We start from the raw sequence: 26173 nt of genomic DNA, 5'->3' as shown, positions 1-26173 counted from the left end.
CTATCTCCACGAATCACTCGTTCTGCAGCTGAGGGTTAAACTGCTGTTTTATATTCAAACGTGGGCATTAAAACATTTCGTGTGGATGAATTCCTCCCACGGGATAATTAAAGATGTTCTTCAGACAAAACAGAAAGCAAAGTAAAATAATTTTAACCTGAAGGTCAAATTTAAAAATACCACTTTAAGCCTCGGCGCAGGATGCGGTGGTTTCTGGAGATGGACGTGTTTGGCGGTGCATGGGAATCTTCTCGCCTGTTTGTTAGTCGTTCTGTCTTCTTTTGTTTTTCTGGGAATGAGTGGACGGCTTTCTGCGGAGAGATTGTGTTGCCGTGGTAACGCGCCACAGTGTGTCAGCCTGCCTGTGCGTGAGGATGACGAGCTTCTGACTGTGTGGCCCATTAAAACATCCCCTTCATCCCTCCTTTGCTCATGTGTTGGTGTCCCCTCCTCCTCCTCCTCCTCCTCCTCCTCCTCCTCGAGGCATCATGGTGACATTTTGGGTGTTTTGTCTGCAAGATTCTTGATTTTTGGACGAGATGCAGGGATGCTTTTTTTTTTTTTTTTTTTGGGAAGGTCACTTCTTCCAGAACACCATTTTACCATTTTGAAGTGCTCATACACAGCAGCATTAAGTGTGAAAAGAAATGATGAACAAATAAATCTTTTAATTGGATTATTGCACATTAAAGCTAATATGACAGGGGTCGTGTTAGAAAAGTTAAACATACTCAGAACAACATACTGTTTGTGTTGCGTCCGGCCTGCAGGGTCGAGCACAAGCAAAGTAAAAAGCAAAGAGGTGATGATCATGTGTGTTTGGGCCCAACGATCCTGCTCTGGTCCCTCCAGGAGATTTTATGCTCTGTTATGCAGATGAAACTGAATCCTTCTACTGCAGATTTTTAACTAGTCATGTTGTTTATAAACCATCAGAAATTAGTGAGAGATATCAGCAATATTAACAGGATAACTGTTAGCTGTATACTTGCTACAAAAGCACAGATTCAGATTCAAACTAATTTTTAAACATTTTAAACATCGTGTTTCTGTCACCGCGATCACAGGTGGAGGTGGTCCGACTTCCTGTGGAAGAAAACAAAGAGTTTTGGTTCTAACATCTGCAGCTCTCCTTAAAAAAACACCCGCTTTTAATCTGACAAACAGGATGGAAATCCACTGGTGTGGCTGGTGTTTAGGTCCCAGCTTCATGTCCGGCTGTGTTCACTGGGAGGCAGCTGGTTACCTGTAAACTCCAGCCAGCTAATGAGGCCAGTAGCTCCACAGCCAGCTGAGATGCTTGCTAACAACGTCTGGTCGCCTCAGACAAAGGTAGCAACAGTAAGTGATGCTGGCTTCTATAGTTTTGGATCTACCGTCGATTTCTGACGTTTAACAGCAGAAGCGACATCTTGACAGCATTTAATGTCTCACAATGTTCCTTTAACGTGAAGAACAGCACAACAGTCAGCCTGGCTGGCAGAGACGAGGCCGAGTGAGGCAGAAGAGGCTCAGGGTCACTTTAAAAAGCCACGAGTCATTCACAGACTCCTGCATGGAGGTGTGTGTCGTCCCTCACACTCACACTCACACTCACAGATATGTCACCGTGTGTAATAGCTCAGAGGGAAGGTGGTGGTGGTGGTCGGGGGGTGAACCGTATATTCAGGCCTGCAGTTGCATCCCCAGATTGGTTTGAGAGGACGAGCTGTTCCGCCTGGCCGGGACTCTGCGTTCCACCACCAGAACCAAGCGGTGACTTTGCAGAACCTGCTGCTTCTCCTCCAGGCCAAAGAACATTCAGAAACGCTGGCAGAACCAGACGAAAGTGTGAAGTAGATCAGCTCAGCAGTTCTTGAGATACGTGAAGGACAAACAGACAAGACGGACAGATGAAATGAATTTGGTCCTGATGAATTCTGTGTCATTTCTGATGTAGAAAGATAAAAAAAAAAAACCCTCACAAATGAGACTTCTGTCACCTTCCAGGATAACGGCGTCAGTGAGATCGTCCTCACTCACACAGTTTTTTTGGTCTCACCTCCTTCAGCCGTGAGCTAACGCTGAACTCTGCGTTACCTCTTGTGTATATCTGAGGATTTGTGCAGCTCCTCCTCCTCCTCCTCCGCTGCTGCAGGCCTGTCAGGAGCTTATAGCTCGGTTGCTGTAACTGTGCGTTGCGCATGCAGAGGAATGTTATTTCTGAAAAGTGCGTCGTCTTTGTTTCTGGCACAATGAAAGCCTGTCAGGACAGTCATTTCAAAGAGCGGCTCTTTGCATATCAAAGGCTTTTCGGAGGAGTTTCTAAGTGTCTTTCATGTCGTCGCTCGGCTCTGCCTGCAGCCCAGCTTCTCCTTCTCCGCTGGGTTTTCTGTCCTCGGGGTCCCCGTCCTTCCTTTCCTGTAGGTCTCATTTAGTTTTCAGCATCACTGGATCGAGGACAAGGTGGAATATGAGTGTGTGTGTGTATGTGTGTGTCAGTCAGGAAAAGAGGAAAATAGAGAGCGAGTGAAGTACGTGAAAAGAGAAAGAGCTCGCAGTTTTGTTCAGTGATGTGTGAGCTGCCAAACAGTTTGACCTTTAACTCTGACATCCATACGTCTTGTAATGATTGAAACAGACACTTCAAGTTAGCGCTGAGAGCTGTTAGGCCTGAACCTTCGTCTGATACTCGATCTTACTGACGGGACTCACAGGATACGTGAGGCAGCCATCATGCACGTATACGCCAACGAGTTGTTAAACTCACGTATATGTGACGCAGCTTCTCATCCCGCAGAGATTGTTTCAGAGGTGAAGCATCATGGCCGCCTCACATTGTTGACTTGCTCAGATTTTGTGTTCAGTATAATTTTCCCTCGACCTCGGCCACAGAGAGGAGGCTACGCGGTTGAATGGCTTCATTCTTTGTCTGATTTAATTGTGTTCAGTGATGCGTCGTGCTGCAGATACTGCGACTACACACGGTGTTTTATTTTGAAAAGGTTCCTGTGTCTGACCTCCTGCTCGACTCGATCTGCTCGGTGCAGTTTGACGAGTCAGCCGCTGTCAAAAACAGACTCACGCGTATTCTCCGGCGCTGCACGTTGCGGCGGCGTCCCGGTCCCGGCTCGGCTCTGGCGGCCGTGTCGTGGCGGGGTACTTGACATGGACGTGACCCGTGGAATCTGGGGCTGCGCTCACTAATGAACCCATCTGGTGCGTTAACAACACATCATGTGGGTTAATGTGCTGGACTGTGTCTTGGTCAAGATGCTGCTGGCTGGCTGAGTCCTTTTGCTCAGCCGGTACAGTGAGAGACATAAAGACACAGCTTCATACTGACATGTTCAACCGGAGCCTCCATTAACTGTAAGTAGCTGTTTGACCACCTGCAATAAAGAGTAATGACGGATGATTCATCTTCTTTACATGCGGCTGCCGAGGTGAGAGCTCTGTGCAGGCGTCTGTGTCCGACCATTATCTTCCAATCACCCTGCATGTCATGGTGAAGCACGCTGATGGCTGTTGAATAAACAGCATCATATCCTGTCCGTCGCTGCGTCTGTGGGAACCATCAGGACCGACTGCCGTTATCACGCTCACAGGATTCATCAGCAGGAAAGACTCGTCGTCCGGGCCGGCGAGCTGCAGCCCTGAAATCAGACTCCCAGCTCCGTGTAGGCTCTCTCCACCGGCTGAGTGCCGCTGTCTTTACCTCTTTCATGCTTCACTGTGTGCCTGCTGGCTCCCATGATGCACAGCACTGTCACACTGCTTTCACCTCAAAGGAGGTTGTGTGTTTCCTCAGAAGACCCACTTACTCGGTGTCTCTGCGCCGTGAAATCGAGGCCAAAAAGAAACGGCTCCATTTTTTGCGTTTCTCGTCCGGGTGTCGGTCTGTGTCGGTGCTGCTCCTCTGAGGTGTCGACTCTCCTGTCAGCTGATGAAACTACATGTTTAAGATTACGTAACTTGTCTCACTGGTCTGAGGCGCAGCAGCCCCACCTCCGTCTGAAAGTTTGCAAAGTTGCAGTTTGTCTTTGGTGTTGATTTGGAAATGTTTGGGGACGTTACTGAGGAGGAAATATAGAAGAAACCCAGAATCAGTCTAAGAGGCTGTTCAGACCTGTGTGAGTGATCCACTCAGAGAAGAAGAAGAAGAAGAAGAAGAAGAAGAAGAAGACATCAACAGACAGAATGGATTACACACCACCTGATCTCCATGTTGTTCACCAGTAGATGATATTTCTGCTCTCTGTTATAGCAGCAGATACTTGTGCACCAAGCGATCCAACCATTGAACCACATTATCACCAGACTCCCTTCATAAATCACATCATTTAAGAGTTGTTGTGCAAGAAGGAACTCGAGTGCCACCATTGATCAGCTGTTTGAACACACTGTTTACACTGATTTCACCATTTACACTCCATTTATGAAAGAAGAAACATGTTATTGATCTAAACATGTCACATGTTACAAAGACACTAAACAGGAACAATATAGGCGACTTCTTTGTCCCCGTGGAGAAAGTCCCCAGACTCCCTTAACAAATGTGTCAGTTTAGTGAGTTGTTGAGTTGGAGACACTTTATAAACTCTGTGAAACTCTGTCTCTGACTCATTCTGCATTATTTGGACCTTCTTGTTAATTCAGCACATGTTATACATGAACTTCTTTCTGTCTTTGAGTAGAAACATGGAGTCTGTTTGTTCCCATGCTGTTCATGTCTATTTGCATATTAAGTGAGATGCGTGTTAATCACTCAGAACGGATGTTGTGCTGCTGAACTGATTGCACGTTTTGTTGATGATGCTCACTAACGTCAGTAATGATCTCAGCCGAATCATTGAGTGCTCCATCGTGGAGGTGCAGGACGGGTGTAGATGTCGACCTGCTGGAGCTGCAGAGGATGGACCCATGAATATGTATGTCCCCAACTTTCATGGCAATCTGTCCGCTAGTTACTTCAGTTTGTGCTACAGCGTCGCTCCAGATCCTCCATTTGGCCTGCAGCGTGTTTGAGGTTTACATAACGGCCCGTCTGCGATCCTCTGAAGAACACCGGTCCCAAACAAGTCGTGTTGCTCTCTGGCTCAAAAGTTAATCTGCCGTCCAACCCGACATGTGAGACATGCAGCACATGAACATCCTCTGATTCTACTGTGCATGTTCACGTTGTGTGATCGGAGCGCCGCGCCGCCCCCCCGCCTCCACTTGACCTTTTTCCTGGCATCATGTGTTGGCATTTCCAAGACACAAACATGTCCCGTTATTAATACATATCATAACGTGTAACCCCATACGGCTCCACCATACAGCCAGCCACTGCTCTGGGCCACATCGCGCCGGCTGGTTTAGAGGAGGGAAATGTCAGGGATGGAAGCATGCGACCCTCCAGGCTGTGCGCTGCTTCGGGGACGCGTACACTCAAAAACAATCATGGCAGCGCGGCTTATAACGACCTTCCCCTCCGAGCCGTCGTGTCATGCGTGGACGGCTGAGGGCAGCGGTCTTGTTGACATCATGAAGTGGCCTCTGAAGTACTGGATCCACCTTTTCCGATATAGAGACGTGCTTCTATTCTCTCACCCATGAAAAAAAGAGGGTGTAACATATATGTGACTTTGTGTTACTTCATAACTCAGGAGACAAACAGGAGAAGCGTGAGCCTGAGAGACGCCAGCGAACAACAAACCAGGTGATAATAAAAGTTCTCCTGCACAGTTTTTTCCACTGCGTAGGCAACACAGGTAATGAAGTGAGTCTGTGAGAGTGTGAAGATGTGACACAAGAGCTCATCATCACTCTGCACTCCACCTGGTGTCACATTTCTTCGTCGCAAAATGTCTTCAGAAACACATTTTGCAGAGCTGATCTGATCTGATTCATTACCTCCCTTTGACTTTTACCAGCTGGATTAAAATGAAGGATTAATGTGCGTTCATCTCCTCACTTTATTATACTTTATTATAAATGTTCTGAATGTTTTGGTCGGGCTGTCACAAAATAAATTGCTTTAAAATAATATGTAATGTTTTGGCTCGTCTGTGGGTTGAATATCCAACATCTCCAGCATCGCAGCACCTTCAGTGTGTGAGAATCGCTCCCTGATGCTGATAAATGCTGCAGTTTCCTGTAATTTGTGAGGCATTAAGCAATAAACCTCCAAAGCGAAGTCATTTATAATCTCCAGGTGGCTTAATTAGATGAAACCGCTCTGTAATGACGGCCGGCGATCGTCAGAACGGCTTCAGCCGGTAAAAAAGAAAAAGAAATCCTTTAATCAGGACGAGTCTGGAAATGAACTTCTAACGATCTCAGTGTGACAGATTTCATTTGGTAACATTGTTGCATTCAGTGAGACGACGTGAGACGTCTGATTGGCCGGAGACGGCGAGGGACATTTTTGGAATTTCTCACACATTTCTCTCATAATGACTTCAGCGGCCGCCGGCTCTGCAGGGCTCAGACACTGCAAAGGGTAATTTGTTGGAAGTTGCCACGCGGCTGCTTTAGCTCCCAGCTAATGGTGGAAGGCTAATGTCAGCGGCTCCGAGAAAATGACTCCTCACGTATGACCTTTATCACTTCCAGCTCAAGTGCTTCACTTGAACGACTGAATGTGACAGCAGCTCACCATGACTTGCTCCACAGTGCAGCACGTCAGTGGACCGCGGCAGGCTTTCTTTAAATCGTGTGTGCTTTAGTTTTATTAAGCCACGAGACAGGACGGCCTTCTCTGGGACAGTGACACTTAAAATGACCTGACTTAAAGATGTAAAGCACAAAGCTCTTAAATTCAGGCTGATTTTCACGCAGTTTGGTCGTGGCTGACAAAATTTCCAGTGTCGGGAAACAATGAGCGGACGTGTAGAGAAACATAACTGAAGAACAGTGATGTTACATCTGGGATGGTCCACGACACGTCGAGGAAAAGTCTAGCATGTCAGGGTTTTTTTGTATCTTCCTGCCTTGTTCGACATCTCCTATGACATGTTGCTTGATGCTGACCTGTAGGATAACGATGTGCACATGTTAACATGACGAAGAAGAGGAAGAGATGCTTTGCTGAGCTGTGGAAGCAAAACCCTCAAGGGACGACCACGACACAGTCAAAAAAGAAAAATCTTGCTGAGAGATATCGGAGGCGCGTCAGCTTCCCAGTGAGTAATAAGCTTGTTAGCTTGCTGCGTTAGCCATGATTGACATTTTCCTGTCCCGCCTCCCCGATGACGAGTGTTTCCAGTCTCCCAACCAAGACACAGCAGGGATTTATGCCGCTCACGACATGGTGCCTGTCGTGAACAACATAAATATCATGTAGTCTGATTGAAGGGGATCATCTGTAGGTGATCATCAGGTCCTGCTGAGACACCCAACACCATCAAGTCTCTGCTGTTGTGGACTAAATGTGACTGTTAGTGTCTCTAAAGCAAGACTCGAGTCACCGTTCGCTCATTTTCATGTAAATCATCTCAACCAAATTCCTTCAAATTATAAAAGTCCAATTCAGAACCGTCAGAGCGGATTAAAAGAGGAGCTTTACGAGTGCGTCTTTGTGGAACGGGAAGTGATGGAGCGGTGAATTAAAACCTGAGCAGAACCTTGTTCATTCCAGCTACAGTACACGATTGTTACGTATGAATGTCGTGCCGGGCTGTTCTGGATGAGGACGCGAGGCTTTGTGAGAGTTTTCTTTATAAAAAGGTTCAAATGGTTCTGTTCAGGGATCCAGTTTATGAGAGTCGCTCTGTGAAGATGAATCCATTTAAATAAATGTTTGACAATCTGTTTTGTGTTTTTATCCACAGTCTTTTCTCAGCTGTGTCTTTTTGTCCATTTCACGCTTTTATTTCCACCTGTGTTCATCCTCCTCTCCCATCACAGTCGTTACAGCTTTGTTATAACGAGTGCTTAATTACAGGCTCACGTGGATGCAAAGTGACCGAGTGGATGAGCGATGCATGTCTCTGCTCTGAGCCGTCCGTCTGACTGTGAACGTTGCATTTTGGATCCCCACCCCCCCTTTTTTTTTCTTCCTCCTCCTTTAATTTTCTCTTCTTTTCTTATTCTTTTGCGTATGTAAATGACCGTAACTGTCTGTCTGTTCTTTCTTTTCATTTGTAACTTGAATGAAACAAAAAAAAGGGGGACAAGCAGGTTCATTCTATGTGCATGTGCTTTCCCCCTAGACTCTGGCTGCCCTAACGAGAAATTCGATAAATCTGCTTCCAAACCATCTCGCACAAGCTTTGCATGTCCACTCTGGTCCTGAGGAAATTAACAAGCGAATAGAGAGCGCCATCGACTTACGGAGTGGCGATAAGTTGAGAAGAGAGCATATCAAGCCTTTCTCACTGATGTTTAAAGACTCCAGCCTGGAACAGAAGGTAGCTGGGGTTTTAGACAGATAACTGTTTTTTTTTTCTTTCTCTCTCCCTCCTCACATCTATTCTGAGACGAAGACTTTCAGAAGCAAAACAAGAACCAACATTTTTTATTTTTTTTTGTTTTCTATCATGAGTAAGCTAAAGGCATCGTAGAAACTGTCGTGGTATCGCAGGAAAGAAAAAAGAAAGCATGGCTTATTTTTTATTTTCTTTTACTGACACGAGTCAAACTGTGGAGTCAAAGTGAAGGACGCAAAATAATCCAAACTTTATTACTGATGGAGTCCGAAGTGCCAGTAATTTATAAATTTATAATTCAGTTCTCGTGCTTGAAATGATAAATTGTGATCACATTTTGTTGTTCCTGTTCACAGTCTTCCCTCTTTTTTAAACTGTAACACAGATTTTCAATTTTGCACTTTAATTTAATTTAAAGAAAGTCAAATTTTAAAGATTAAAACTTAAATTTTAAGCATCACTTTCCTTTTCTGAAATATCTGTTAAATCCTCATCTTCAGAAAACCAGACAGGCCAAACAAACAAACACACAGATAATTATATAATAATAATAATACAATAAAATATAATTTAATAGTAATTACACCAGAAGGTATATTTAGTCTGTTTTATTTAAAGTTGTATGTGCAGAATATCGTCCACAGGAGTATTATTAGAATCTACATAATTATTTGGTTAACGATCTGTTTCATGTGTTTCTTTATTTGTGTGGCTTTCTGAGAATAAAAAGATTGAACAGATATTGGAGACAGTTGTGCATGAAAATGTGAATTTTACATTAAAGTGAAGAAGTCAAACGAGATTTATGTCAAAATATAACAATATTTAATATAATAATAATATTTTTTGAACGTATTAATTGGTTATAATAAAAGGTTCGACACTTCAGACTCCATTAATGTTCATGAGTTCACACAGAGAATCTGATCTGAGTAGATCCACTCAGAGAAAACGGATCGAACATTAAACCAGCTGAACGATGACTCATGTTTCTTTTATGAAATTCAGTAAAATCAGCTTTGGTTTTTGCGTCGGCGGTCGTAGAACAGTCGGCTGATGTTTGTGGAGACTGCAGAACCTCCTTCAGTTTACTCATGAGCCAAAGTCCACGTCCTGGACCTGTGACCCTGTTACAGTCTGCTGGAAAAAGTTGACTCGTTCAACTTTTTCTCTTTTTTTTCTTTTTTGCAGGAGCGCGTTGCATTCACCAACAAAAGAGCTGAGACATGTTTCAGATGCATGTCTTATATACCCCGAATTATATCAGACACATTAGACTGTACACAGTGAAATATGTGCATGTAAAGTTACAGCAACATGATCAACAGTCTTCAATTTATCCCTGCAGACCAAACAATCAGGTCCGTCATTACAAACTCATCCTGTTCAAACCCAAAGAACTTTATCTTAGTTATCTTAGAAGTTTCCAAAGATACGAGCCTCAGAACTCCACACATCCCCACATCCAGCCAAATCCCCGTACCTGAACGATTAAATAGGTTTATTATTCCCAAAACACCTGTCCCCTGCCCCTCACCTGGCTGTAGGATAGAAAACCATGTGGTCAGGTTGAGAAAAACATTGTCGTTTGGGTTTAAATCACAACGTTCCTACTGTGTCTACGTTACCAAAGTAACTCGGGTTATGTGCGTGACATCACTGTGGGTGACGACCTGACCACCTCTCTACACACTTCCTCCCTGACTTCAGCTGCTGGAAAATATTATTCATGTTTAAACATTATTCATGTTTAAACAGCAGGCTCAGTTTACACCATCAGTCAGAACCAGAACATCTGATTTCTTTGTGCTACAACCGCAGCGTCAGGATAAATAACTCAACCTGAGTTAGTAAAAAACAAAACAAATCTTCTTCTTTGTCTTCAGGGGTTTTAATTTGCCTCATGTCTTCTTTGGCACACGTAACTCTGATAATTACACATCATACTCAGGAGACATGTGAGTCCTGGTGAGCAGAACCAGGTGTGTCCAGGTGTTTTCTCTGGTGAATGCGATGCTCTCCTGCAGCTTTTTCTTCAGTTACTGTTCCATGAACACGCTCGCCTTTAACCTTTCAGTTGACCTCCATGTCGGCCCCTCTCCCTCCTCCACATCTGTGTTTCCCCTTTTTTAATCCCACCGCCATTTTCAAAACTTCTCCAGGAACCTTATTTATTTTTTTATTTTCGGGTTGACCTCTGAACCTCCTCAGTAAATGTGCAGTGATTTGCTGTTGGCCTCCCTCCATTTTTTTTCTTTTTTTTGTTTTTGTTTTTTTTTTGCCAAAGTTGTGACAAAACGTGACGCATCCTCTTGCTAATTTCCCAGCACCCTTTGAGAAAGAGACCGAGCGAGGACGGGGCAGCGGGGGTCACTGGGGAGAAAGTGTTGAGATCTGAGCTGAGTCAGGCTGTCGGTTCAGATCGGTGACTCAGTCTCACATCAGCGCAGGACTTCCTTCAGGGCTTTTATCCACGTTCTGAAACATCCGACAGGTTCCAGTTTAGCTTTTTAACCAAAAAGTTATTGTTCTTTATGTTTTGAGTGAATCTAAAAGGTTCAACAATTTGGTCAATAAGCTTTCTATCCCAGAAATCCCCCCCAAAAAAACCTACTAAACAAAGATTCGACTGGACAGAAGTTGTTAGCACTGGCTAACTCAAAAGTTCATCGACCATCCTCCCCCGCCTCAGTTTAGCTCCTCAGTTAGCTTTGTATTTTTTTGTACTTCTTGAGCTCTCTGTTTGTGTCTCTGACTCAGCTAACAGCTTAAAAGCTAACGGCTAACAGCTAGCATTGTGCTTGTCAGCTTTGCTCCCTCCCCAGGACCCCACGGCTAACCCGCTAGCTCCCGTCTCTCTCTAACGCTTGTGGTTGAAAACATCTGCATGCATCTGTGTCGGTGTCGTCGGCGTGTTTGAGGTGCAAGTTCAACGTGTCCGGTCTCCTTCGTCAGTCTGAACACCTGTCTCTCCATCTTCCCCTCGCCTCCTCCTCCTTCCTCCTTCCTTCTCTCTCTCTCTCTCTGCTCTTCTTCCTCCCAGTACTCCCAGATGAGGGACGAGGTGTTCAAGTCCAACCTGGTGTGCGCCTTCATCGTGCTCATCTTCATCACCACCATCCAAAGCCTGCTTCCCTCCGCCAGGTAACAGAGAGAAGTTGTAGTTCTGCAGTAATTACAGACATTATTTTTAATACATTTAGAAGTTTGAAAATAAAACATGTACGTGTACATTTAAACATCTTAATATCTACAAAAGGCTGACCTGGAGAAAAGGTTTGGGACCCACTGATCTAAACTTGTTTTGAGATCTTTATCTTGTATTTAGAGATTCATTTCTCTTAATTATGAGAATGCAAATTAATAAATCTTACATTATTCACACATAAAATGTCATGACGCTCTGATGTGTTGGGAAAACCCGACCGTTAAAGCCTCGTCGCGCAGCTGGTGGCATTATTGTTGACATCATCGTGTTTCCGCAGGATGGTTACCATGGTGATCCAGTTCTCCGTCCTCATCGTCCTCCATTCCTGTCTGGTCCTGGTGACAACGGCGGAGGACTACAAGTGTCTGCCTCTGGTCCTGCGCAAAGCCTGCTGCTGGATCAACGAGACGTACGCGGCGCGCAACGTCATCGTCTTCGTCTCGATCCTCATCAACTTCCTGGCGGCCATGATCAACATAGTGAGTTTTTCGTTTCTCCCCCGACAGATATTTGTTGTCTGACCTGAGCGTTCTGACTTTGTTCTGGTTCTGGTTTCTGGTTCTTCCTCGAGGAGGTCAGAAACCTGCAGCTGAGTGAAGCTCTGACACAAACATCTTGAAATATTAAAGGCTTGATGATGTGTAGGGAGGAAGTCTGGACATTTGTACTCTGATTCTGGATACCATCAGTAATTGTCCCCCGCTGGTCTCTCACAGCTGTGGTGTGACTTCGACAAGTCCACCACCTTCAGGAACCAGACGTACAACGAGTCGGCCTCCATCCCAGACATCTGCTTCTACCCAGAGGTACCGCCTAAAATGAGTTGTCTGAATTTTTTGCAGTCACGTCCATCTGTTTTTTTGTTTTTTTTCCCCTCCACTTCTGCGACAGCGGCAAAAAAAAATAAAAAAAAGATGAATTAAACATCCCCGACATCTGCTGGCGCCCACAGGGAGGCCTCTCCTCAGACAACGGCGACTGATGGAGCCATCAGAAACGTCACGGAGGAAAAACTTCAATCATGTTATTTTTTGCTCTCACAATATGCAGCTGATTGATGGACTCAATAAGGGAGAAACATGTTTATAGCTGCGAGCCGCGGCCGAGGCTCGTATCGCTGGATGTATATGTAACAGCCTGATTTCCTCCAGAGGGGACGAAAGGCTCGTTTTTAGATACGATAAGACTTATTGACTTTTCTATCTGGGACAAAACCAGACTGGAATATTAGATTAGACACACAAAATACTGCTCAGCTCAGGACTTTATGGTTGAATAGAGTTATTCTCTAAAGGGACACTCCACCAACTTACCACTAGATTCCAGGGGAATTAAATTAATATCTTGAAAACTAAAAAAAACGAGACTAGCAACACAAACAGAGAAAAAATAAAACTGAGCTTCATCACTGGATGGATCTGATGATGATGATATTAATCTCTCGTTTATGTTTTCTCTCCAGTATTTTGTGTTCACGGGCGTCCTGGCGATGGTGACGTGCGCCGTGTTCCTGCGGCTGAACTCGGTGTTGAAGCTGGCGGTGCTGCTGGTGATGATCGCCATCTACTCGCTGCTGACCGAAGCTTTCTACACCTCGCTGTTCGTTCGCTACGACACCGTGCACCACAACACAGAGTGAGTGTTTCCACAGCCGTGTCAGACACACAGTCAGTCAGGAGCGTGTCTACGTAGTTTGTATATAGTAGACTTTATTTAAATAACGCCTGAAAAACGTTGCCGCGGTCGTCTTTACCACCGATCTCAGTAAGAACCTGCCAGGTTGGGTCAGAGGTTCATGTGAGTGATCAATACAGTTTAAAAAATCAATACATAATAGAACAGACAGCCAGTGTTAGTCAGCTGACAGAACAGTCATGTGTTCATATTTCTCTGAGCCTGTTGGAATTCACCATCCATGACCTTGAACAGTGAAGGGACGCCTGACTGATGAAGTGCTTTTAGGTGATAAGATAAGACAAACATTATTGATCCCACACCTTGTGACAGTAGTTTATTGTATTTATTGTAAACGTCCAGGTAAATGTGGGCTTCATAACCTGATGGTTAAAATATCTGATAGCAGTGATTTTGGACTATAAAAAGCACAGATTGCATCAAATATTTAGCTGCGTGCCCATCAGCCTCTGAGTAATGGAGACTTTGAAATCCTTGTGGACGTCGCAGAAATATTCATATTAACAAAGAACATGTGTTAAAGTAAAAACATGTACCGTCTCAAAAGCACGTCGGGGAGCCACGTTGACCTTATTTCTAGACATAAATGTGGCAAATGTGAGAAAACTAATCACGCAGGTGTTGTCAGCGATTGCACAGTGACCTTTACAGTGAGGATGTATGAAGGCACCTTGAGAATATAACCTGGTAATAAGAAGAAGGAGCACTTTAAGCCCGGGAAGCAGAGGTTTCCATACGGAGCCAGATCGATTCCTTTAAAGTCCTCTGGGACACGAGAGAGAAGGTCGAGATGGAAAGACCTCCTTTAAATAAAACAGTAGTGTTTGATTTGTTACCGAGTCAGTCGAGCTGGTGAAGCGATGCGTTGTGTTTGGATACCAAAGACATCGAGCGAATATTTCACTGTCATGACCGTGTGATCTGTGCTGAGGAGCTCTTAGTAGATCTGTGGGAGCCGTTACTCCTCAGATCCTGCAGAACTTCTGGTTCTGCTCCAGTCTGAGCTGAAAACAAAGAGTCATGGAGGTTCTGCAGGAAGATTGGACGAGAAGATGTCAGTGTCACCTGTAAAAAACTTTACTTTATGATTTTGATGATATGACATATTTTTTTGTAGTTTCATTTTATTCTTTAATGCCAAATTCTTTTTTTGGGGGGCTTTTGACAGATTGGTCAGAAAACACAATAAAACATATAATATTAAAAGTTAAGCACTGCATGCACATTTAAAGCCTGAAAACAAAACAAAAATAAAACATGACTTTGACTTGTTGTTGCTCAACAACCTCCAGTCTGCATCCGTGAACCAACCAGAGCTCATCATGTGGGTGAAACTCCTTCAGTAACTTCTTCTCTGCTGCTGCTCCAACAGAAACTTCCTGGGGACCAAAGAGACGTCTCTGCTCCTGATGGCCATGTTCCTCCTCGCTGTGTTTTATCACGGCCAGCAGGTAAGAAACACATAACGCCTCCAGACTTGAACCATCAGTCGGTTCTCCAAACGCAACCGAGAAACTGATCGTCTGAACGCGAGCAGACCTGAACCACAGAGGTGCCGGGTCAGAAACCTTGATCTGCTGCATGGGAGAGTTGTCTTGTTGTTACGGTGCGAAGAAATATTTCTCTTCACTTTAAGGAGATTTGAGTTGTGTCAGATCTCGATGAAATGTGAGAGATAAACTTTGACACGATCACACCAGCAGAGGTCGCTGTGCTGTCGATCTCTGCATGATTATAGATATTTTGACATTGCTGTGCTTGTGGTTTGTTTAGGGTTCGGAACAGATCGTGTTTTTGGCTTAAAGCAGCTGGTTCTGTCGCCACCAACACATCTGGAAAATATCCTGAAGTCTTTTTAAAAACAATAAAATTATTATCCTGCCTCAATTGGTGATTTTGAGGTCATCAGTTTCCAGCTCTTCGTCTTGGTATTGAAGGCAGAAATCGATTTCTTAAAATCAAAACGTCTGTAAGTCGTGATGCTGCTCCTCGAGGACGGCAGCTCCCACTGTGGATGGTGATGAACGTCTACGGTGACTTGAGATGAAGTAATAAGAAAGGAGAAGACGCTCTCTCTGCTTTAAGAGCCAACAGAAACTGTGATCATGCTTTTAGAAACACTCAGCAGAAGCATTTCATCTGTAACGACCAGCAGGAAACCCTCCTGACGGCTGTCCTGCCTGTGTAATATTGGACCTGAGTGAATCTTCTTCAGACGGTGAAAAGCAGAAACACCACTCGGTTCACACGTCTGACACATTATACGAGGCATTGTGATGAAGATGCGGAGGGAGTCAGCAGCCTGGAGGAAACTGGTATCAGCGCTGCTTTCATGCTCTCTCTATGGAAACCTTTGATCACACAATTCAGCGACGCCGCGTCGGTCAGAGATGGAGGACACGCGGCCGTAATTGAAGGTCCTTTGTAGCCGTATAAATGTAGAAAGCAGCCGCATTTGAAGTCATCCAGTGGCATATTGATTTTCTCGGGTCAGCTCCAGCACTTGTTTGGCAAAGCAGAGACAATGACGGCTCCCAGCGCGAGGCGAGCGACGCTCTCCGCCCTGAAAAGCTGCTCGCGTGAGGGAGCATATAAAAAGACTGTTTGCTTGTTGGAAGGGAGGTCCGGCGTGCGCGATGCGATCCGGCTCTCCGTCGAGTGTTAATGATCCGATGTGCCAGGTTTCAACACAGTGTGAAGGCGGTCAGGCCATCGGCTCCGTCCGGGTCAGACACAAACACACAAACACATGTTGTTGTTTTTAAAGCTGTCATCTCGTTTTCATGCCTCTGAATCATGAGTGTAATATTGCACGTATGTGTTTGGACCCGTGTTTGTTCTGTTGTGGATATAAAGACCTGAAGTTCCTGTAACATGTTCACGACAGTCTACATTTCAAATAAAGTTTTAGAGGGAAGACTGTAACATTTTCACAATTTAAGACTATTTGGTCATTACTTGGTAATTTTGGGGTGTTTTTGCGCTTTGCACTCTGTCAGATTTTATATTGTGGGACTAAATCACGATGTTAGCTTTGTATCACTGCGACGTTTATCATGTATGCAAAGGAACAAATAGTGAAACTCTTCATTTTGCCTCCAGGAAGCGTCTCAGCTGCAGGGCTGTTGTATCAACAACAGATGCAGATAAACTATAAACCAAGTTTCTGTCGCTTCACTGTTTCTCACCTAAAACCTTCTCACAAACACGTTCTTCGCGTTTTGTTCAGCTGTGAGGTAAAAAGTAAAAAGAGTCGTAAAAGATGTTTAAGCGAGAGTCTGTCCGCTCCTTTGAAAAAATGACAGGAACCTAAATGAAACGTCACCTTGAATAAACTTGTTGATTTCTGTGCTTTAAAATAAAAGTGAACAACCCGACAAAATAATAACCAGCGTCTGATTGTTTTTAGACGTTTTAATGCAGAAATGACATCTTTACATGTAACATGTCCGTCTGATCAATACGCTGAACAGCAGGAGGAGACGATGTTTGACGCTTGGAGCAAAGATCCGACAGAAAGACGCAGCGGAGGAGGAAAACATATCGCCGAACTAAACGGCGGAATAATGAAGCAGCTCCATCATTTGGCTCGTGGAAGGAGAACAAGGTTGTTCGCTCCTTTTGTGGCTGAAAACTCAGCGGCGTCTCTTTTGTGGAGAAACACACAGGGGGAGTAAAAACATTAGTTAGAGCTGCTTTCAGAGGAGACGTTTAAGTGATTTGATTGTGTCGGGGAGAAGAGCCAATTAGAGCGGCGAGGAGATGGAGGAGAATCTTTTTATTCTTCTCTCTTTCATTACAAGGATCTCATCAGGGCTCTCGTGTGGTGCTTGTTAGATGTGAGCGTCATGTATGATGTGAACACACAAAACAACCTCAACATTTCCCTTTTAAATGACGTGCAAGTGTACGATGCTTCATGTGAGCCTGGAGAAACCATCCGAGGGAACGTTACAGGGACACAGATCTCCTTAAAGTGTGTGATTGTGCATCAACTCTGAGTAATAACAGATGATTTATTGATCGAAGGAGTTTTTAGACACAGCATCAGCTTCCTTCAGAGGAAACTGAGCTGCGGTCTCTCAGATGATAAACTAATGACAGCAGAGCACTGAAGCCAGATGAGGTTGTCCTTCATGAGCACAGCTTCCTGTCAGAGCACTAATTACATTATCAAGCAGCAGGAACATGAAGCTTTCCGTTACAAGGCTGCAAACTAGACTCTTATTTTGAAGTAACGTCATAACTGAACAACCAAACAGTTCTTTCTTCATTCTGTCCCGGCTGGGTTGAGGTAGAAGGGTTAGGATGTCATGTCATGTTATCTCCCCCAGAAGAATCCAGCGGTTTCATACTTTCAGATGTTAAAGCGCAGTCTTGAACAGTGGTCTCTGGCTTGGCAGCCTTCTCGCCAGGCTGTTGCACCCAAATCAATCTCCAGAATGAATGTTAGTCAAGTATGTTCATGCAAACCGCAGATATACAACTTCATGTTTGTTTTGGACTTGTCTTTTGTCACAAATATCAGCTGGTAGTGTTAGATAAACATCTTGGTTTGGATTAAAATACACGTTTTGGTCGCTGTGATCTCGAATGAAGATGGTCCAACTTCTGTAGAAAAATAGTGAGTACGGGTCGCCGATAAAAACCCTGGAAACGTCCGCAGGTGTCCTTAGAAAGATCCTGTTTAATACGGTGATAATCTAGAAAAAAATCATATCACGCTGCATTTACACCAACTTTAGCATCTTTTTTAAAAAGATTTTTGAGCAGTGGAAACGAAGTGTGAGATAGAAACGTCCACAGTAACCAGTGAGCCCAGCTGTCAGGAGCAAAAAGTACAACAGATAACTGGAACAGTAGAAAGTCTGTGTGAGTTCTTAGTTGCTCTCCACGTCTGCAGTCAGAAGAACATTTCCTCCTGACTTTTGGTTTTGTCTAAATCCTCTCTGTTTGATATGCTCATATATTTTAACCCCGGTAGAGCCGAACAGAAAGTGTTCATCAGGAAGGATTTTGTCTCTGAACGTCCTCTCTGAGGGTTAACACGCCGGTTTTTGAACCAACATGTCACCCGGCTTCACACCGCTGAGGTCACATCGGTTAACGCCTGAGCGACTCGTTATTTCAGCGGCCACCATCTCATTACGCCGCCTAACCAGCCCCGCAGGCTGTGCCTTCTTAATTAGAAAAACAGAAATGAGATTGAAGTTTTGTACTCACTCATATGATTAAAGGACTAATTGATACCAGGATTAATCACAAAACTGTTTCCGCCAATCGCCAGAGAGAGACGCTTAAATCCTCACAGGCTTATCTGCCTGCCCCCAAAATTAATTTTCAATATCAGGGATTCCCCCCTCCCCCAGCCTTCTCCTCCAAATCTGAACTGTACCGACTTCTATTCCACTCTAATGTATTCAAATGACTCTGCATTAATTGTGCATTCAGCAAAGTAATTTGCGTTGCCTGTTGAAATCCTTTTGCTGCTCTTCAGATTGATCGCAAGCTCTTCTGTTCCATAATTGATCCAACCTATAACGGATTTTTTAATTAAACCACGGCTCGGCCCTTCCATCACCTAAATGATATAAACAACTACTCTCTCCCCTCTTTGGTTCAATTCATAAGCAATTAACGAAGTCTGAGTCCTTCCTGGAGAAGACTGAGGCTCGAGGAGTCGCACCGCATGTTTGGAGAAAATGGAAAATAATAGAGAATAGCAGCGGTTATTAGTTTCTGTGAAAAGTAATATGAGGCAGCATGATGGAGGTCAGGAGGAGCGTCTGTGTGAATAATGCAGAGGTTGAACTCTTCAGCAGACTCACAGGTTTGTTTTGAGAAGAAAAATATCTTCAGGTATTTCTCTGTGACATCACTTATTTATGAGCATCGATCAAAGTCACAGTTCTGAGACTCGAACATCTCAGATGAAGCGTTTCTTCTTCAGGACACGTTTCCAGCCGGTCTGACCGACAGCTGCCCGCAGACAAAAACTGTAAAACACAAAGTAATTAAAACCGAAAGAGAATCGTTGAAATAAAGAACAGTTTACGGCGTGTACAGATGTAAAGTGACTGTCAGAACCAGTGTGTGTTTTGGGGAGATTAAGAAGTATTTGGAATAAATAACAGACTTTTTTAAGGAGGTGTTCCGGCAACATGTAACTGATTATGTTGAGGATGATCGGCTGTCGGTACAATCATATTACCTTAAAAAAGACTGAACGTGGAGAAGAGAAGGAGGATGTGATGTCACGGCGAGGACCCATCACTGACTCTATCTGTGGTGTTTGTCTTCCTTCCATCCTCAGCTGGAGTACACGGCCCGGCTCGACTTCCTGTGGCGCGTCCAGGCCAAAGAGGAGATCAACGAGATGAAGGAGCTGCGAGAGCACAACGAGAACATGCTGAGGAACATCCTGCCCAGCCACGTGGCCCGACACTTCCTGGAGAAGGACCGGGACAACGAGGTCGGCACAGAACCCAGCACACACACACACACACACACACACACACACACACACACACACACACACATCTGAATACTTACAGCAGACATCCGTGAAACAATCTGTGAGATATAAACATCAGAGTAAATATTCAGTTTGATTTATGGGAATTCTGACACTCGATTTCCCTTTTACTGTGTTTGGTTTTTAAAATGTTTATCTTCATATTTAGAGGATCCGACTGTAGTTTCTGGTGGTGAGTCACATCTCAACCAGCGCCTGAACCCAACAACACGGACGTGGTCTGGTTTCTCTCCTCCTCTGTGACAGTAAACTGAATATATTTGTGTCGTGGACAAAACCAGACACACGAGGACGTCATCTCGACTTCTGGGAACAACACTGACATTTTATTGTTCTAACTAATCGATTAATCAGAGAAATAATCAACAGTTTGATCAACGATGAAAACAGTTGTTTGGTGCATTCGGAGGTAAAGCTCACCTGAAATGTTCATAAAGTTCCCTCACTGCACAGAAAACCGAGTTAGCACGACGGCAGTGACGGTACAGTCGGGTCGGGTGAAGCAGGAAGTGGTTCTGATGTTCGAAAAGTGTCGCCGTAAAATGTTGTGATACCGACAGAAACGATGGTTAAAAGCAGAACCGCCGATCCGAACAAAGACAGATATTTTCAGTAAACCTGCAACCGACTGGCCAAAATCTCAACACAACAGTTTCTGTTCAGCTGCACATTTTTCATCACAAACCTGCTCTGAAACGAGTCCTCTGCTTTCAGTAGAATTTGCTCCCTGAGCCTCGGTGTTCCAGCCGGCGAAGAAAAGAAAAGGCTCGGTAATCGCTTTTCAAACAACTGTACAGAGAGAGAGGCGGGAGGGAGGGAGGGAGGTTCGTTCTGCTGTGCATTTGATTTGATTTTAATAACACGTTGTCAGTCAGCGGCAGAGAACACATTGAGTTGTCTCTCCGTCGCAGCGGTGACTCAGCTGCCCCGACTCTGCACGGAGTCAAACTTTGCAAAGTTTTCTCTCTTTGTTCACCTTATCGCTGCTGCCCTTTCTCTTTTGTTACCGTTAACGAGCAGAGCGGCTCTATTCGAGGGACAGAAGCACACAAACCTGACAGCTCCTGTGTGTGTTGGACCATGTTTCAGCCCGTTAATGTTGAATTTCGTGACCTGTTTTTCAGATCCTGACAGAATTGATCACAGAGAACATCATCTTGGATGTGTGTGTTTCAGTTTGTTGGATAAAGTTGCGGCAAACATAAATGTACGTTTGACAAAGCTGTGTTTGGATTTCAAACAAATCCCCGGTTAAGTTCATCAGAAAGGTGGATGCAAATATTGAGACCTCTCGTTAAAAACAAAAGATTTTGTTCCCATAAAGCAGGCTGGAAAAAATGTCCTGACATCTCGTTAAAAACACTAAAATGTCTCGTCAAAAATACCTGATTTTGTCGGCATAAACGCAGCTGGAAACGTCTCGACCCTTGTTTTGTTGCAAACAAGACTGCAAAATGTCCCGACGTTTCATGGTTGTTGACGGTCCGGTTAGGTTACAGACGTCTGTAACGATCTGACGGGAATCAACCTGAAAGACGACAGAACTTTGTGCTAAATTGAGTGAAGACAAAAGTTTAAAAAAAAGGTGACGAGAAAACAGCGTCTTTATTTCCATCTTTAACATTTAACTCTGCCGCTGAACCAACACGATAACGACCACTGGTTCTGGTCCACAGAACGGACAGTTATCGCTCGCCGGAGTCAAATCGCCGTATTGTCCTCGGCGGTTCCGTCAGGATCCAATCTTCCGTTTCCTCCCGGACAGAAGGCGAGCGGCCGATGAATTATGAATGTCAGGAGAGGAGAGCTGATATCATTCTGCTGCCGTGTCTGCTCCTAATTAAAAAGGACGTGATTAAAAATGCATCCATTAGGATAGGCTGGGTCCTAATCACTCGTTACATTATTAATCAGGCTGTTTATTGTTCCGCGATTTAGATCCTGGAGAACCGGGTCCTTAATGGGCTGACGAGGTGTTGATGATGCTCTGAATAAATCAGGCGTCAGAAAGCTGAGTGTCGTTTATATCAACGTTCATTTTAAAGCTTGATTAGTATTCATTGTGATTTACAGGTTTCAGCGCCTTGCTCAAGGACACTTGAGCAGCTGGAGGTTCAGATCGCTTATTCATTCATTCATTCATTCATTCATTTATTTGTTTATTGATTTGAAGTTGCACCAGTTTTGTCCCGACAGCTCTGACTGTTCACGTATGTTCACCTAGCTGGACGTCTTGTTGACGTGTTCTGAGATGTTTCCAACAATGTTCAGACCAGAGAAATCAGCTTTCATTTGGTCGTCTGCAGTCAGGCTGATCAACAGGAGTGAAGAGAAATCATCTTTTTAATCCCACAAGTGACAAAATCCTCTCTGAGCTCGGATCAGAACAGAACCTGATGAGACTCCAGGTGTTTATTCCTCCTGAAGTTCTGGATCTGCACCGACTCTCTCCTCTGGAACTTCTATGACTCAAACCCCTGCGATTCTAGAATATTTTCCACAATGACTTATTGAACAGTGTCTTAGTTTATGAATTATGTGAATCAATTGTGGTCACCAGATATTAAATCTAAGATGAGGACACACCTCCACACCTCTATGTGTCCATGTATCTGTGTAGTGTAGAAACTTTTCCTTTAGTTCATTTAAAATGCTTCATTTTCAGGATGAAACCGACTGACGCGCTCCTGAAGAACCAACAAATTCAATTAGTGCGACTTTCACCAACTTTGACTTTGAAGCTGTGACATTTGACTGAGCTCATTAAGTGTGTATGGTGTCAGCGAGGGTGTCACAGTGGAGTCAAAGGGTTATTTTCATAAGTGCGTAATTACATTAAAAAGGCATAAAGCAGCATAGAGATGGAGCGAGGGAGGAGGAGGAGGAGGAGGAGGAGGAGGAGGAGGAGGAGGAGGAGGAGCAGGAGGAGGAGGAGAGGGAGAAGCCCGACTGCTCCTTAATTATTAAAATGAAATGTTGAACTCTGGCTGGACACCATGTTTATCAGCCAATTATTCAAATATTTCCATAATGACGTGTTGAATCTCTCCGTGTGACATTAGTATGTGAGGACAAGCTGCTTCATGCCAACAGGCTGTGCTGCTCGCTCGTGTGTCCACAGTGCCCCCCGGTGGTCAGACGGTGTAGTGCAGCTGCAGCATCACAGACCTCTTAACAAGTCTTAACATTAAGAGTAACTTCAAGTCTTAATTATTGTTTTTTCTCTTACAATTTTTGTGATCTAGATTATTATTTGATTTTCCTGAGAAAAAGGAGCTGATGTGCTTCAGAATGTGACACAATTCACCCGGATTAAAATCAAATGATCCGACCAAAGACTGAAAATCAAAAACCTAATTATTAAAAAAATCCATCAGTATTTATATATTCTTTTTTTAATTCACATTTTGGCATCAACAGAATTCAAAAACTGAAAAACTTGACTCTTCCAACTAAGAATAATAATAATAAGAATAAAACAATGAAAACACGCTGTCAGATTGTACATGAATCAGTTTTTTGCCTGTCTGACAGTACACGTTCCATCTGTCCTCACAGGAGCTGTACTCGCAGTCCTACGACGCCGTGGGCGTGATGTTCGCATCCATCCCGGGCTTCGCCGACTTCTACTCCCAGACCGAGATGAACAACCAGGGAGTGGAGTGCCTGAGGCTGCTCAACGAAATTATCGCTGACTTTGACGAGGTGAGACTGCAGCTGAGGTGGACCCGCTTCAACTTTCAGACGTCCTCTGTTTTTAAATGAAAGCATCCATCTCCTCCCCCAGAACGCTTCAGAACAGATTAATGCAGAGGCAGAGAACATCAGCTCACCTCTGCAGGTGATCAGAAGACATTTATCTCAGACAGAAGACACGAAACACTCAGAATATAAAATATTACGAGCACCTTCCTTCACGGTGAATCCAGGTGTGAGTTCACACTGTGAGTGTGTGGACTGAAAAGATGCCTGTCAAGTTCAGCTCAGAACAAATATGATTTTCTTTTGGTGAATTTCTTGCACAAGCTAGAAAACTTGCAGTCTGATAGTTTCATGTTTGTCTCGTCGGAGTTTGACGTCTCATTCTTCACAGACGAACGTGAATAAAAACCACATACAGGAATTAAAGACAAATAATTGTGGATGGTTCTGCTGAAGCCTCAGTGCTTCTGTAGCCACACGTTCGGTTTACTGTCGTCAGCTTCAGCTTCAGCTTGTAATAAGAAACTAAAAACATGAAGAATAGAAGCCGTGTGTCTTTGTTGGGCCCACAAATGTTTCGCTTTAACTCCCTGACCAGCTGGACTTTCTCTGACAAATCAAGACTCGACACTTCTGCATTATGTAGGTCAGGAGTGAAGTTTTAAATTTCAGGATATCCTCAAATTAATTCATCATTTTTACTGGGTAAAAACTCTCTCTCACACTACTTAAACAGAAATGTTTCACTTTAAATATAAGTAGAAGAAAGAGCTTGAGGTTCAGCTGCAGCGAGCGCTCGTGGCACATCGTGGTTCCCTGCAGACCGACTGAAGTCTGGAGGAGCTCGTGTTCCTGACGGAGCCTCCGAAGTGAGAACATATCAAAGTCAGACAGACAGACGGACAGACAGTCAGTCAGACAGACAGTCAGTCAGACAGACAGACAGTCAGACAGACAGTCAGACAGTCAGTCAGACAGTCAGACAGACAGACAGACAGACAGTCAGACAGTCAGTCAGACAGACAGTCAGACAGACAGACAGACAGACAGTCAGACAGGCAGACAGTCAGACAGTCAGTCAGACAGACAGACAGACAGTCAGACAGACAGACAGTCAGTCAGACAGACAGACAGACAGACAGTCAGACAGACAGACAGACAGACAGACAGACAGACAGGCAGACAGGCAGACAGTCAGACAGTCAGTCAGACAGACAGACAGACAGACAGTCAGTCAGACAGACAGTCAGACAGACAGACAGACAGACAGTCAGACAGGCAGACAGTCAGACAGTCAGTCAGACAGACAGACAGACAGTCAGACAGACAGACAGTCAGTCAGACAGACAGACAGACAGACAGTCAGTCAGACAGTCAGTCAGACAGACGGACAGTCAGTCAGTCAGACAGACGGACAGTCAGTCAGTCAGTCAGACAGTCAGTCAGTCAGACAGACAGACAGTCAGACAGTCAGACAGACAGACAGACAGTCAGACAGTCAGTCAGACAGACAGACAGACAGTCAGACAGACAGTCAGTCAGTCAGACAGACAGTCAGTCAGACAGACAGACAGACAGACAGACAGACAGACAGTCAGACAGACAGACAGACAGACAGTCAGTCAGACAGACAGACAGACAGACAGACAGACAGACAGTCAGACAGACAGACAGACAGACAGTCAGTCAGACAGTCAGACAGACAGACAGACAGACAGACAGACAGTCAGACAGACAGACAGACAGACAGTCAGTCAGACAGTCAGTCAGACAGACAGACAGTCAGACAGTCAGTCAGACAGACGGCTGCCTCGGGCCACTCTCCTCACTTCACACACTCTTTCCCTACACAAGAAGAACTCACTTCTCGTCTCTCCGTCAGGAATCTGGGAATCCTGAGAGAGACGCCGAGTCAGGCGGAGGAAGAGCTGAAGATGGCTTTTTTCTTTTTCTCTCATTCTGTGTCTCAGAACAGTGGCGGGGACAGAAAAGTTACTCTCTCTCTGTCTGAATCTCTGTGTCACAGCTGCTCGGTGAGGATCGCTTCCAGGACATCGAGAAGATCAAGACGATCGGCAGCACCTACATGGCCGTCTCCGGTCTGTCGCCGGAGAAACAGGTGAGATCCTCCAGGTTTCATTCTGTCTGCATGCTGACCTGCAGGACTGTGAGCACGATGAGGGAGTTAATGTGGATCAAAAACACAAACAGAAAAGGTCGCAGATTTAATTGGAGCTTGTTTATGGTCCTCTGAATATCTCAGGAGACCTGATGATGGTTTCTGTTGAACATCAGCTGTTGTTTGGCTTTGACATTTTGGATTTCTACCTGCTGACTGGACTGATGGCAGTGGATCGTACCACCTGCTGAACAGGGTGTGGAGGCTGGCTCATTATTAATGATTGAGAGCAGCTTGGTGCGTTCACCTCGCAGCCAATCAGGGTGAGAGGATGCCTTTTTGTGAAGGCTTAAAAGAGGAGAGGAACCAGGTCAGTCTGGTTCAGTCCTGGCTCCACTGCAGACGTCGTCCTCACAGACGTCTCTGCTTCCTCCAGCCGAGCATTCAAGAGTCCCAGTTCAGTCTGCATCTCGGCTCAGAGCTGTCTCAAAACTCTAGACACCAAATCCTCTTAATAACCT

General features: G+C 44.7%; 1 protein-coding gene and 2 long non-coding RNA genes across 4 annotated transcripts in view; 1 reads left to right on the top strand and 2 right to left on the bottom strand.

The window, feature by feature from the left end:
- Nucleotides 1–26173, top strand: part of adcy8 (adenylate cyclase 8 (brain)) — a 66961-nt gene that overhangs the window by 36585 nt on the left and 4203 nt on the right. Inside the window, exons 8-16 of one of the 2 annotated variants that reach the window (XM_037082954.1) lie at nucleotides 8178–8375; nucleotides 11437–11537; nucleotides 11879–12080; nucleotides 12318–12407; nucleotides 13064–13236; nucleotides 14669–14747; nucleotides 19610–19768; nucleotides 23390–23536; nucleotides 25560–25652. In XM_037082954.1, coding sequence (XP_036938849.1) covers nucleotides 8178–8375; nucleotides 11437–11537; nucleotides 11879–12080; nucleotides 12318–12407; nucleotides 13064–13236; nucleotides 14669–14747; nucleotides 19610–19768; nucleotides 23390–23536; nucleotides 25560–25652 — 1242 coding nt within the window. The remainder of the gene's footprint in view (nucleotides 1–8177; nucleotides 8376–11436; nucleotides 11538–11878; nucleotides 12081–12317; nucleotides 12408–13063; nucleotides 13237–14668; nucleotides 14748–19609; nucleotides 19769–23389; nucleotides 23537–25559; nucleotides 25653–26173) is intronic. The other variant, XM_037082955.1, reaches the window with a different exon arrangement.
- LOC119010708 lies at nucleotides 649–2706 on the bottom strand. Its single transcript, XR_005072043.1, has 2 exons — nucleotides 1965–2706; nucleotides 649–1854 (listed from the first exon to the last, which is right to left on the bottom strand). It is a non-coding gene; the product is annotated as an uncharacterized LOC119010708 (long non-coding RNA).
- Nucleotides 23489–25909, bottom strand: LOC119010698. Its single transcript, XR_005072030.1, has 3 exons — nucleotides 25862–25909; nucleotides 25398–25698; nucleotides 23489–23622 (listed from the first exon to the last, which is right to left on the bottom strand). It is a non-coding gene; the product is annotated as an uncharacterized LOC119010698 (long non-coding RNA).

This window comes from Acanthopagrus latus, chromosome 21 (assembly GCF_904848185.1).
Source record: "Acanthopagrus latus isolate v.2019 chromosome 21, fAcaLat1.1, whole genome shotgun sequence".
Lineage (NCBI taxonomy): Eukaryota > Metazoa > Chordata > Actinopteri > Spariformes > Sparidae > Acanthopagrus > Acanthopagrus latus.
Note: the sequence above shows the minus strand (reverse complement) of the source record. Positions and strands in the feature narration are given on the sequence as shown.